The 14,462-nt window shown below is 40.9% G+C and overlaps 1 protein-coding gene across 1 annotated transcript in view; it reads left to right on the forward strand.

Moving 5' to 3' along the window:
- The window catches only part of stard9 (StAR-related lipid transfer (START) domain containing 9), a 60,852-nt gene extending 46,671 nt beyond the window's left edge, over positions 1-14,181 (forward strand). Inside the window, exons 23-32 of the mRNA XM_029729594.1 lie at positions 83-325; positions 471-654; positions 3,512-3,658; positions 6,664-6,772; positions 9,298-9,464; positions 9,671-9,735; positions 9,997-10,199; positions 10,429-10,508; positions 11,502-11,660; positions 11,900-14,181. Of these exons, the coding sequence (XP_029585454.1) occupies positions 83-325; positions 471-654; positions 3,512-3,658; positions 6,664-6,772; positions 9,298-9,464; positions 9,671-9,735; positions 9,997-10,199; positions 10,429-10,508; positions 11,502-11,660; positions 11,900-12,001 (1,459 nt within the window). The 3' untranslated portion in view covers positions 12,002-14,181. The remainder of the gene's footprint in view (positions 1-82; positions 326-470; positions 655-3,511; positions 3,659-6,663; positions 6,773-9,297; positions 9,465-9,670; positions 9,736-9,996; positions 10,200-10,428; positions 10,509-11,501; positions 11,661-11,899) is intronic.
- The last annotated feature ends 281 nt before the right edge of the window (positions 14,182-14,462 follow it).

Raw genomic sequence — 14,462 nt, forward strand, 5'->3', positions numbered from 1 at the left:
TGATATTATGATGTAATTAGATATCTATAAAATGGTCGTTTTTTTTAAATGTACATTTTTCTCTATGTTCCTCTTGTTTCAGGCACCGGAGGAGCATCGAGGGTTTGAGGCAGGAGAGGGACACTCGGCTTCAGAACTGTCGTCGGGCTCGCAGCCTCAGCCCCAGCAAACATAACTACCCCCATTCCCCTCCTCAATCCCGATCCCCTTCTCACCTCCGATCCCCTCCTCAAAAAGCCATATCCTCCTCCAGGGTTTCAACCTTGCCTAGCCAACGCAGAGAGTACCTCCAACAGCTCCGCCAAGAAGAAATGGAGGGCAGTAGGTAAGACAGGATCCAGACCAAATTATATTTTTGTGCTAAATTGCGCAACAGTTTTCAATGTCAGATTATTTAGTCTCTGTTGTAAAGAGGGTTATATCTCTGGATTCATTTATCAATTGATTGATTGCAAATCCGTCTTTCCCAGGGTCCCAGATCCACCCAGAGGAGAGGGTCATTATCCCTCTGAGATAGAGCAGCTGCTGCGTGACTATGGCCGTGCCCGTGAGGAGGCCAGGACGGAAATAGCGCGTGCAAGGGAACGGCTCCGCGAGAGGACAGAGCAGGAGAAGAGACGTCTCCAGCAACAGGCTCTGTCTCAGGTGGTCAAGGTTAGTCGCAGCAAGAAGTCCTAGTTTCACACTCCATAGTTAGTCGAAAGCCTCAAGATGTATTCAGCATATTTTCTCCATTAATTCTATAATAAAACCTTTCAGTCACCTCCCGCCGAATTCATCCCTGTCAAAATAAAGGTTAAATAACCCTGGTCAGGGATTAATATTGCACCATTCCTGTTAGTAGAGACCTTGAAGAGTAGGAATATGAAAATAATAGTGAAAATGCTGTAAAAAAGGACGGTGGACTAAGAATAAGGTATTTTTTTATTGAAAATACTTATTTTGGTAAAAGATGTGATTGAATTGCTGACAACACATTATATTAGGCAACATAAATTGGTTAATCCACATTTCATGGGGTCAATTAATCAATATTCCGACTTAAGGTCGCCTATAAAATAATGCCTATAATAGTAATAAAAAACTGCACTTTGTCATATATTATCTCAACATGAAAGTCTGAAGATGGTGGAAGAACCTGGATCATTTGAAATTTAAGAAAAACTATTTTGAGGAACATTGCACTCTATACACTACCTGAAAACGCATTAATTGATATAAAAAAATGTAAGGTATTTTTTATTTTATTTTTATTTTATTTATTTTTTAACTGCATTGTTGGTTGGGGCTTGTCAGTCAGCATTTCACTGTTGTATTTGGTGCATGTGACAAATAACATTTGATTTTATTTGAATATTAATGTTTAGACATACAAATTACCATCATTTGTAAACATTTGACATCAGTCCTTATTTAACAATGCTTACCTACCTAAAAAGCCATTGAAGCAGACCTAAAGTATTTTTTTTTTATATTGTTGAAATTTGTGAAAATGCTATACAAATGTTAGGACCTTCTTTTGACATATCAACCGCCTGGTAGAGCTCTGTTATTTCCAAAATAAACATCAAGTTGGAGAAGAAAAAAAATCAATTGGAAGTTCTTATTTGAGTTACAAGAATGGCTTACCAAGAAAAACTTTCAAAAGTTCTAATTATAGGTAAAAAGCTCTCAACAAAAAAGGCAGAGATTGATTTCTTATTGCTCATGTTCAAATTTCAGCAAGAGGAGGTGATATCGTATGTAAACTAAAACAAAGATAGCATTCTGGCAGTACTCCTTAGACAATGCGAATCCAAAGGGGCTAAACGATGATTTTTCACTGTCCTCGTTTCTATAATGGGTGTTGCCTTGATTTTTTGGGGTCTCTGTGTCTCCTGATTCACAGACATCCAAATATCACCCATGTATATTTTGACATGGCCTATTGATTAACGAGACACACTATTTATATTTTTATTTTGTGCTATAATTTGCCATTTACCTTGAAACATCATTATAATTGTTTTATCTCAATGAGCCACTAGGCTATAAATAAAAGCTAAGTGCAATAAAAAAAATAAAAGAAGCGAAGGTTCACCTGAACTCTTATTTAAGTTGTTAGTAACAGGAATTTATTAAGGTGAAATAATTGTTTCAATGTTTTTCAATGAGAGACAGTTAAAGGGATACATAAATAAATACAATTGATTAGAAGGTGGAGCTCTTTTTCATGAAAAGAACTGCCCTTATATTGAAAGACTTATACTACATGACCAAAATTATGTGGACACCTGCTCATCGAACATCTCATTCCTAAATCATGGGCATTAATATGGAGTTAGTCCCCCCTTTGCTGGTATAGCCGCCTCCACTCTTCTGGGAATGCTTTCCACTAGATGCAGGAACATTGCCTGCGGGGACTTGCTTCCATTCAGCCACAACAGGATTAGTGAGGTCGGGCACTGATGTTGGGCGATTAGGTCTGGCTCGCAGTTGGTGTTCCAATTCATCCCAAAGGTGTTCGATGGGGTTGAGGTCAGGGCTCTGCGCATGCCAGTCAAGTTCTTTCACACCGATATCGACAAACCATTTCTGTATGGACCTTGTTTTGTGCACAGGGGCATTGTCATGCTGAAACAGGAAAGTGCCTTCCCCAAACTGTTGTCACAAAGTTTGAAGCACAGAATCATCTAGAATGTAATTTTATGCTGTAGAATTAAGATTTCCCTTCACTGGAACTAAGGGGCCTAGCCCGAACCATGAAAAACAGCCCCAGACCATTATTCTCACTCCATCAAACTTTACAGTTGGCACTATGCATTCGGGCAGGTAGCGTTCTCCTGCCATCCGCCAAATTGTGAAGCGTGAATCATCCCTCCAGAGAATGCGTTTCCACTGCTCCAGAGTCCAATGGCGACAAGCTTTACACCACTCCAGTCAAAGCTTGGCATTGCGCATGATGATCTTAGGCTTGTGTGCGGCTGCTCCGCCATAGAAACCCATTTCATGAAGCTCCCGACAAACAGTTATTGTGCTGACGTTGCTTCCAGATGCAGTTTGGAACTCGGTAGTGAGTGTTGCAACCGAGGACAGACAATTTTTACGCGCTTCCCATTCTGTGCGCTTGTGGGGCCTACTACTTCGCGGCTGAGCCGCTGTTGCTCCTAGAGATTTCCACTTCACAATAACAGCACTTACAGTTGACCGGGGCAGCTCTAGCAGGGCAGAAATTTGACCAACTGACCTTTTGGAAAGGTGGCATCCTATGACGGTGCCATGTTGAAAGTCACTGAGCTCTTCAATAAGACCATTCTACTGCCAATGTTTGTCTATGGAGATTGCGTGGCTGTGTGCTCGATTTTATACACCTGTCAGCAACGGGTGTGGCTGAAATAGCCAAATTCACTCATTTGAAGGGGTGTCCACATACTTTTGTATATATAGTGTGTGTTGTCCCCTGATCTGTGCTGTTTTCCTAAAACATCTATCTTTCTTCTCCTATGTCTACTGATTATTCATTCACATTTAGGATGACTTGCGGTATCGGACCAGAGTCAGCAACAGTACACTATGCACTGGGTCGAGTCTGAGCCTATCATCTGGACCAACCTCTGGCTACAACAGTGGCAACACAGCCCAGCTGAGGGATGGCAGTAGACCCTCACTGACACTGCAGGTACTGTACTTGTTTTTGAATACTTTTTTTGTTGCTTTTTTACGCCCAGGGACTGCACTTGGAAACTAGCCGGCTGGTTAAAACGGGCACACTTACAGTTATGTTGATTAATATGCGCTGTCCCTGAAAAACTAAATGTTATGAGGTAAAGCCTAATGGTAGACCTACTGTAAACCAAACTTAAAGTAACTGTCCAGTGAAAATCTCACTTTTTAAAAGTTCATATTCTGTTAACTCATCCTATACTTATGGCCAAAGCATAAATTGGAGAAAAAAACCCCACCTCAAACTTGTATCTGAAACAGACTGTTTAAAAAATGCTTTCTATTTTCTCATAGAGGATGATGTCATCCTCCTGAGGAGGATTAGCTGGCTAATCAGCGGACTACTCCCATGAATATTTTTAATGACCGGTATTCACCCACATCATTCTGTTGTTGGAGTACGCTGACACCATTCCAACACAGTAAAGCTGCATTGTAACATATAGTACCAGTCAAAAATTTGGACACACCTACTCATTCAAGGGTTTTTCTTTATTTTTACTATTTTCTACATTGTAGAATAGTAGTGAAGACACCGAAACTATGAGATAACACATATGGAATCATGTAGTAACCAAAAGCGTGTTTAACAATTCTAAATATATTTTATATTTGAGATTCTTCAAAGTAGCCACCCTTTGCCTTGATAACCACTTTGCACACTCTTGGCATTCTCTCAACCAGCTTCATGAAGTAGTCACCTGGAATGCATTTCAATTAGCAGGTTTGCCTTTTTAAAAGGTAATTGGTGGAATTTATTTCCTTCTTAATGCGTTTCAGCCAATCAGTTGTGTTGTGACAAGGTAGAGTTGGTAAAAGACCAAGTCCATATTATGGCAAGAACAGCTCAAATAAGCAAAGAGAAACAGTCCATAATTACTTTAAGACATGAAGGTCAGTCAATCCGGAAAATGTTTAGAAGTTTCTTCAAGTGCAGTCGCAAAAACCATCATTTGCTATGATGAAACTGGCTCTCATGAGGACCGCCACAGGAAAGAAAGACCCAGAGTTACCTCTGCTGCAGAGGATACGTTCTTTAGAGTTACCAGCCTCAGAAATCGGCAATTAACTGCACCTCAGATTGCAGCCCAAATAAATGCTTCACAGAGTTCAAGTAACAGACACATCTCAACATCAACTGTTCAGAGGAGATTGTGTGAAGCAGGCCTTCATGGTCGAATTGCTGCAAAGAAACCACTACCAAAGGACACCAATAAGAAGAAGAGACGTGCTTGGGCCAAAAAACATGTGCAATGGACATTAGACCGGTGGAAATCTGTCTTTTGGTTTGATGAGTCAAAATGTGAGATTTTTGGTTCCAACCGCCATGTCTTTGTGAGACACAGAGTAGGTGAACGGATGATCTCTGCATGTGTGGTTCCCACCGTGAAACATGGAGGAGGAGGTGTGATGGTGTGGGGGTGCTTTGCTCGTGACACTGTCTGTGATTTATTTAGAATTCAAGGCACACTTAACCAGCATGGCTACCACAGCATTCTGCAGCGACACGCCATCCCATCTGGTTTGCACTTAGTGGGACTATCATTTGTTATTCAACAGGACAATGACCCAACACACCTCCAGGCTGTGTAAGGGCTATTTGACCAAGAAGGAGAGTGATGGAGTGCTGCATCAGATGACCTGGCCTCCACAATCACCTGACCTGAACCCAATTGAGAAGGTTTGAGATGAGTTGGACCGCAGAGTGAAGGAAAAGCAGCCAACAAGTGCTCAGCATATGTGGCAACTCCTTCAAGCATTCCAGGTGACTAGCTCATTAAGCTGGTTGAGAGAATGCCAAGAGTGTGCAAAGCTGTCATCAAGGCAAAGGGTGGCTACTTTGAAGAATCTCAAAATAGAAAATATATTTTGATTTGTTTAACACTTTTTTGGTTACTACATGATTCCATATGTGTGATTTCATAGTTTTGATGTCTTCACTATTATTCTACAATGTAGAAAATAGTCTAAATAAAGAAAAACCCTGGAATGAGTAGGTGTGTCCAAACGTTTGACTGATACTGTACTTAGTTTTCCTTCCAAGGCAAAGGGTGGCTACTTTGAAGAATCTCAAAATAGAAAATATATTTTGATTTGTTTAACACTTTTTTGGTTACTACATGATTCCATATGTGTGATTTCATAGTTTTGATGTCTTCACTATTATTCTACAATGTAGAAAATAGTCTAAATAAAGAAAAACCCTGGAATGAGTAGGTGTGTCCAAACGTTTGACTGATACTGTACTTAGTTTTCCTTCCAAAAAAAATCATAATTATTTCTCTCATACAAAGAACAAAGAGCTTTTAAACCTTTCCCAACAATGTTATGAATTCCACAGAAGACAATAACAACCGATTAGCCAGGTCTGAGTTCATGTAAAATATAATAAAGCTATTTAATCTAGCCTAGGCTACTTATTCATGTTCTTCAACATAAACTAGTCACAAGCTGCTACTACTACAATTGGGATCATTTGCTTAAATCTTTTGACCTGAGAACTACAACAAAAACGTTTTATTTAGTTTGTCATTTTTTTCAGACGGGGGGGGGGGGGTACAGGAATAACGTTCAAAATAATATTAATTCAGATATGTTCATACATTACAGTTATAATATTTGCCTTTCATATTTCATACTTTATGGTACCTGTGGGCTGCCACTTGAAAAACAACAACAAAAAACTAACTGAGAAATGCTTACAAAGACAAAGAACAGCATCAACAGTTTTGTAATGTTCTGCATGCAAGGGGAAAAAAACCAAAAAGGGCTCCCCCTCCCCAACCCCTCAGTCCCCATCCACCCGCCAGCATCCTCCCTCCCCACCTGGAAACCATGTTTCCCACCTCTTTCCACCCGTTAACATTGACAGTCCTAGTTTGTTTTTGTCCCTATTTAAATCGACTACAAATAAATAAAAGAGCCTAATGAATTCTCTTTGTTGTTTTTGTCTGGTCCAAGGTCACTGGGGTCCCGGATAATGGTATAAATGGGCTGAAGGTCAGGTCTCGCCCTCCCATCTGTGGTTCTCAGAGTGTGAAGACCCAGCGTGCCTGGCTCTCTGCCCAAGGTAAGGTTTGAGTGACTCACTACTACCAGCCGCTTTCTTCATGCACAAGGCAGAGACAACATCTCTCCACTTCTGATGGTCTAAAGCCTGTTTGGCAGCCTGGCATCAATTCCTTTATCAAATCAAATCCCATTTTATTTGTCACATGCGCCGAATACAACAGGTGTAGTGAAATGCTTACAGTGAAATGCTTACTTGCAAGCCCTTAACCAACAATGCAGTTTTAAGAAAAATAAGTGTTAAATAAAAGTAAACAGAGATTCAACTGTTTTTCTTGTTTTGGGGCATCTACATTTGCATCTTCCGTCTGGAGACCCCCTGAGCCACTCTCTACTTCCTAATTTTCAACAAACAATTGTAATATTTTGATTACTCATATTAACCATTAGCAGTGTTTCCTCTGAAAAAATGTTTTGCAGTGGGGAGAAAAGGTAGCTGACTGTCAGTTATGGTGACTTTTTAAAAGGACGTTCTACTCCAAAATGAATGAAAATAGAATGATGCTGACACCATCTAAAATAGAATTTCCACTTCCAGAAATGATCAGGTATGCTATTAGCAATAAGCATTATCACCTGTAGCCCAACTGATGCAGTATTGTAGCTACAAATAAATAAGCAACCCTATGCTTCAGCCTATCTGCATTTACCCTATTGTGCTCATCATTAGCTGGATCTAAATGTGATATTTTAATAACACTGAACAAAAAATATGAACGCAACATGTAAAGTGTTGGTCCCATGTTTCATGAGCTGCAATAGAAGATCCTAGAAATGTTCCATACGCAACAAAAATCATACTTCTCTCACATTTTGTGCACAAATTTGTTTGCATCCTTGTTAGTGAGCATTTCTCCTTTGCCAAGATAATCCATCTATATCAAGAATATGGTTAAACAGCATGATCATTACACAGGTGCACCTTGTGCTGGGGACAATCAAAAGCCACTCTAAAATGTGCCGTTTTGTCACACAACACAATGTCACAGATGTCTTAAGTTTGAGGGGGCATGCTAACTGCATTAATGTCCACCAGAGCTGTTGCCAGATAATTTAATGTTCATTTCTCTCCCATAAGCTGCCACCAATGTCGTTTTAGAGAATTTGGCAGTGCATCCAACCGGCCTCACAACCGCACACCACGTGTATGGCGTTGTGTGGGTGAGCGGTTTACTGATGTTAACTTTGTGAACAGAGTGCCCCATGCTCGCGGTTGGGTTATGGCATGGGAAGGCATAAGCTACGGACAACAAACACATTTGCATTTTATCGACGGCAATTTGAATGCACATAGATACCATGACGAGATCCTGAGGCCCATTGTCGTGCCATTTATCCACCCCTGCCACCTCATGTTTCGGCATGATGATGCCCCATGTCGCAAGGATCTGTACACAATTCCTGGAAGCTGAAAATGTCCCAGTTCTTCCATGGCCTGCATACTCACCAGACATGTCACCCATTGAGCATGTTTGGGATGCTCTGGATCGACGTGTACGACAGCGTGTTTCAGTTCCTGACAATATCCAGCATCTTCGCACAGCCATTGAAGAGGAGTAAAACATTCCACAGGCCACAATCAACAGCCTGATCAACTCTACCTGAAGGAGATGTGTCGCTCTGCATGAGGCCAATGGTGGTCACACCAGATACGGACTGGTTTTCTGATCCACGCTCCTAAATTTTTTTTAAAAAGGTATCTGACCAACAGATGCATATTTATATGCCCAGAAATGTGACTTCTATAGATTGGGGCCTAATTAATTTATTTCAATTGACAGATTTCCTTATATGAATTGTAACTCAGTAAAATCGTTGAAATTGTTGCATGCTGCATTTATATTTTTGTTCAGTATAGTTAGCATCCTGTTGAATTTTAGGTCCCAGAAAACTTGCATAAACACAGTGTATATAATGAAGGCCTACCTGTTAGGGTAACTTTGGGTGACCTGCCACCCACCTGTACATTTCACAGAAACCACTTCATGTCGCAATTTTTTCCCCCAACACTTTCCCTGGTTGCCACTACTGTCGCTCAACAAAAAATGTCATCCGTCTCATCACTATTTTTTAAGTCACTACAATTATTAATTATTTTTTTTGGTAGGTTAGTGTTTCATCCCATTAAAACCGTGAAAGCTGTTTTCACCTGCGATTGCAAGAATTGTTGCCCATTGACTGCTTGTCAGAATATGTATTTCCCTCCCTATGGCACTCGTAACTTGAATGCGCCTCGAGATGAATGTTTCTCTCGAATAGAACACACAACAACAAGCCGACTAGGTAAATAGACTATTCTACTATTGGGTTGTCAGAATTGTCTATTCATTACTCGTTTTGTTTGCAAAAGAAAAGAAAATGTGGACTGTTCTAGCATCTTCAAAGTGTGCCTCGCCAGAAATATTCTTTCATGTTCCATATTTTTTTTGGTGTGGTGCCAATGATTTTGCCGTGGCGCAGCGCCACAGCTAAACGACTGCAGCGGAAACACTGCCATTCCTGTCTTTTCTCCTGTGTCTTGTGCAGATGTACGTCTGGAGCCCGGTGTGTCAGGGACTGACCCTCTGATGTCATCCTCACCGTCATCTCCCACAAGCCTACGCCCGCGCACAGCCTCCTTTGGCTCTGCCTCCTCTCTATCTACAGCCTATCAGGACCTCACATCCTGTCTGCTTGGCCGCGCCATGGCTGAGGTAGAATATGACGCTTCTCCATTAAAAGTAGAACCTGCTCATTCTATTTCTATGGCGTCTCCTCCTCGCCATCCACCTGTTACACAACCTTCAGCCATGGTTGTGAATGTACTGCACGCTCTGACCAAATCCATCAGCTGAATAATTATTATTTATGTGAACATTATGTCGAATAAACAGCTGTGCTGTTCTCACCTGTGCTCCAGGTGCGCTTGGCTGCTGCTGGAGACATGGGGAACCTGGTAAGGGGGACGGCTGCTGCTGGTTGGAGGTGAGTTGCACTATGGTTTCTCCTCCCGCCATTTACATAATCATTTGTAAAGACTTCTGAGAAAACACATGGTTAACACTCCACATAACCCGTATCATAACACATGACAAATGCTCATACACCCTTATAAGTTATAAAGCATAAAAAATTACACCATCAGGCTTTAAGTAAAGTGTTACCAAAACATGTTATACGCGACTGTAGGTACACAAAAATGAGATACTGTCTTTTAACCACCTCCCTGTCCTCTCTCTCTCTCAGGTACCAGGGGCTAGAGCGAGGTGTCCAGGCCTTCTACAAGCCCTCCTATAGTCCGTCAGTGCACTCCTTCCTGGGGGCGGTGGAGCTAGAGAGGCCCCTAGCCAGCCTGTGGAGCATGGTCCGAGACCACTCCAAGACCCACCTGTACCACAAGGCTATCCACTCAGCCCGGACACGGCCACTAGATGACAGCACTCAGCTGGGTGAGTCTGCTGGCTGGAGTATAGCAGGGTTGAGGTCAATTCTCTATTTGAAAATGGTGAAAGCCTTCAATGCTGCTGCCCATGCTAAAACAGGCGTTTTGGAAAATGCACCATCTTTCCATGTCTGAGTCATTCCATTTCAGTTCAGACAAATTACTTCCAGGAAGTAAAGTGAAATTCAGATTCCAATTGTAATTTTCCTCATGCTTTTCCATGTGTTTCTCCTCAGTGTACCTGTTGACAGACCCGTCCTGCTGCCACCTCAAACAGCCCAGAGACTTCTGCTGCATCAGCACCCAGTCACGACAGGTCAGTAAGGGTCAGAGGTCACAGGTCAGACGCTACACACTTGATGGACCTCCAGTTGACTTCCAAGTCCCAACTGCTCTTTCTTACCAGGAATTGTTTTAAATGTTTAACTGCACAGCAAATTGGCCAGTGTTATCTAGTGTTGATTTTACAGTGTAACATTTCTAGAGTTGATTCAGGTGTTAAATTAACTCTCTTAAGTGTTCAATTAACAGCCATTGGTGTAAAAGAACACAAGTGTTGGTGTTAATAACCAGTGTTAAACAAAAACCTTGCCCATCATTATCATATTTCCCAGCATGCTCTGTTGCAGGTAGATTTTTTAAAATAGTTTTATTTTAATATCTATGTTTTTGCATGTACTGTACATTTATTTATTAGTCTTATGCTACTCAAATATAAATATATTTTTCTAAACTCATCCAATCTGTTACTTGGACTTATTGCACCTGTTACTGAAATGGTTGTTCCAGTTTAGATGCTTAAGGTAATTTTGAATGCAGGTTGTGGGTGAATAAAAATTCAAATTGCTGGATATCCCCACTCTGGCTGGATTCCAATAGGAATTCTACATCATGATAACAGAAATAAGCTTAGGATCTCAGTTGGTGAAGGCCACAGGACTGAAAATTGATGTCTCTGTCACTAACAAATATAGTGATATAACTCACTTGAAAGGCAAGGCACTAAGCAGTGTGTTAATTTAACACTGAAAAGTGTGGACCCGTGTAGACACTGGACCAGTGTTAAATTGAACACTGTCAGTGTGGATTTAACACTGGAGAATTTGCTGTGTGGAATCAGGGGGACAAAGAACATCTTCATTTCAGGGGCAATGATTCTTATTGCCCTATAGCCAGGAGTTGTTTATGTGTTACTGTCACATACACCGGATAGGTGCAGCAAAAGGCTACCTGTCACCCTTTTATTTAACGTGTTTTTTTTTACATGGTCAGGAAAAGCCTAACTCAGTGCCCTCTTCTCTCATCCTAGGATGACTTTTGTGTGCTGGCCGTGCAGTCTGTCTTCGAGGAGTCTCTCCCTCGGCCCAGTGTGGAGGCAATCCGAGGGGAGATGTTGCCTAGCGCCTGGGTCCTTCAGCCAATCACACGCCACGGCCGAGAGGTTGTCAGGGTCATCTACCTGCTGCAGGTGAGACAGGAACCAGTTTACTATATGTCAATGTAAAGTGGTCTGAAGAATCTATCAATCAATTCATGATTTCTCAATCTTCTTTTACATCAACAGTTCTTAAGAGCACTTCAGATGCAGATATGCTTAATGATTCCTTATCTCAATGTGGAGTCTCTCTTCCTATCTCTTTTCTTCCTCCCCTCCCCTTCTCTTCTCCATCAGTCCCTTGGCTCACTTTTTGTCCTCCTGTCTTTCAGGTCGACCTTGGCACTCCATCCTTCCCACAGAGGCTGTTGGGGACAGTGGCTAGGAGACAGGCTGCAGTCCTGGCAGAGCTCGATTCCCTTTTCTCTCTGTGAGACTGACAGCTGGCCAGGGTCGCGTTCATTAGTCACCAATTTGAAGAAAACTGACTGAAAAAGTGAGGGGCTACCTGGACTTGTCCAATAAGAAATAATCGTTTTCGTGTTATGTTTCAAAACATTTTGCTACGGTGTGCCTTAATGAACAGGCCCCAGGTTAAAGGCCACAGATGTAACAGTGAGCACTTAGACCTATGTCCGGAATCTGATCTGTGACCTGTCACTCTTTCAATTTGCACCTGAATTTATTTACTTGATTTTAACCTTATGAAGAGCACTGATGACATTGATTTTGTGATACGAAGTATCATGCAGCTTTTTTTTATGTACATTTTTTTTTTATATATATATATATGTCAGTACATATTTGAGTATTGTGTGTTTAAAATTGTTAATTGTAGATCTGTGTTTAATATGTATGCTTTTAGCAATCTTAATCGTATCTTGCTAATGTTTGAGTGGTGTAGACTGGGTGTCAGGGAGGATTTGAGGGGCTGGCTCCTAGATTTGACCCATTCAACAGATCTTACTGTAACGTCTGATCAGAGAGACCCCAGGCTCCTAAAGGTTTACAATTCCCCAAACGTTTCATAATAACACTATAATAACACTGATTTATATATAACGCAAAATGATCATGTCTCCTATTGCCCGTTCCTCTATTTAATCTATCTGTACTGTGAGCCTCAGTTGCACTACTTCCATAATTACTGATTTTATGATACAAAATGATTTGTCTCCCATTTCACAGGCCTCAGCCTCAGTCCTAACCGCTATAAAGACCACTCCATAACATGATTCTTATCTTCTGAATCCTGTGGTAACGTCCCAAGGCACAGCACACTTTACCCACTCACTACCCTTAAAGCTAGAATCCTTAGTTGCTACATCCATTTTCAGACTTATAAATCAATGATATATACTAATTGATTCTTGAAGAGTATAACTTAGAAATGCCCCATGAGCTTAGTTCAACCGTCATACCCCGACAGAACCGAAAATATAAGCTTGTTTTCCTCCAATGTTTAGAAACCATGTAAATGTAAACAAACGGCGTGTAGCCTCAAAATGCGATTAGAACTATAATGTTGATATCACGGACGGTCAATCCTTGCATCCATAGCGCTGTCTATGAATTTTAGAGTGGTTACATTTCTCCAGGCCCATCCCTCATCTTTTTTTACCAAAAACAGAGTAAGGGTGAGCACTTTTTTTTAATCAGGGTTAAGGATTGTAGCTTTAAGTCTAAAGGAATGAAAAAATAAAATAAAATAAAGCTAACGCTAAGTTACATACTGTAAACTATAGCCCCAAAACCATATAAGCAGAGTCTATAGGTCCTTATCTGTTTTTTAGTCAGATTTGTACGTACTGTTACTACTTTGTTTCTACTGTCTCCCGATGACAATGTTATTAGCGCTGCATATCTGCAATACTGGTCATTTCACACAGAGTCGTGTAGTAAACCATATGCTCGAGGATATAATGAACAATGGGTTTTGCTCTGAACGTTGATTAACAAGACCGCACAAACAGATCTCTGACCGGGCTATATGGAAGGCGTTCACGGTGGTGTTGGTGAGAGAGACAACGTATTAATTGGTCAATAACAGACCAAGCCTATTCATCGTTTAATTAGTCGAGGCTTCAGGCAATTCATGCACAGTTATTGAAATCCAACCTTTGAAAAGCCATATTATGTGTTTTGTTGACTGTTCAGGACATTATTTTGCTCTAGTTGTTGTACTGCACAGTGTCACAGTAAGAAGGTCCCCGGGGAAACCAAAGAAGAAGGAACTGATATGAAAGATCTAGTTTCCCCGGGGATAGAACAATGAAGTAGCAAACTGACAACCTTTTTGTACTGAGTTGTATTTTTATCCATATTTTTCTAAGTGCCTATTATGTGACATGAATGTATAACACCATGTCAATATGTATAATTATTTTGTTTTATTATGTTTATTTTAATAACTATATATTCTAATCCTACAGAAATGCAAATGAGCGTATGTTGTTTTCCTATATAAACTTGACATATTTTAAAATGTGTACATACTTGCAGCTTGTCACTTGTTTAGCTGTGTAAATATTAGGTATATTCATTGTAAATTGTAGGACTGTTATCCAGTTCCTGACTATAGCCCCTAGACATAAACATATCCATGATGTATGAACAGTATGTTCTTATGTATGTTGATTGTTGCCGCCCTCCTATTTATTTGTATGGTATGCAATGTTGGCCATGATCAACAATGTTTTAAATTTGACCACAGTCAATGAATCATTACATGAAATAGTGGAGCGTCTATACTGCGTGTACACTGCTATAGCCTACTGGAGTGAAGCACTGGCTTGTTTGAATGAGGACCCGGTGGGAGCAGAGTAGTGGAGGTGACATTTCTGGCGGGGGCGGAGGGTGTTGTGTGTTCCAATTAGACCAGACCGACAGCCAGGC

Source organism: Salmo trutta, chromosome 33, assembly GCF_901001165.1.
Source record: "Salmo trutta chromosome 33, fSalTru1.1, whole genome shotgun sequence".
NCBI lineage: Eukaryota > Metazoa > Chordata > Actinopteri > Salmoniformes > Salmonidae > Salmo > Salmo trutta.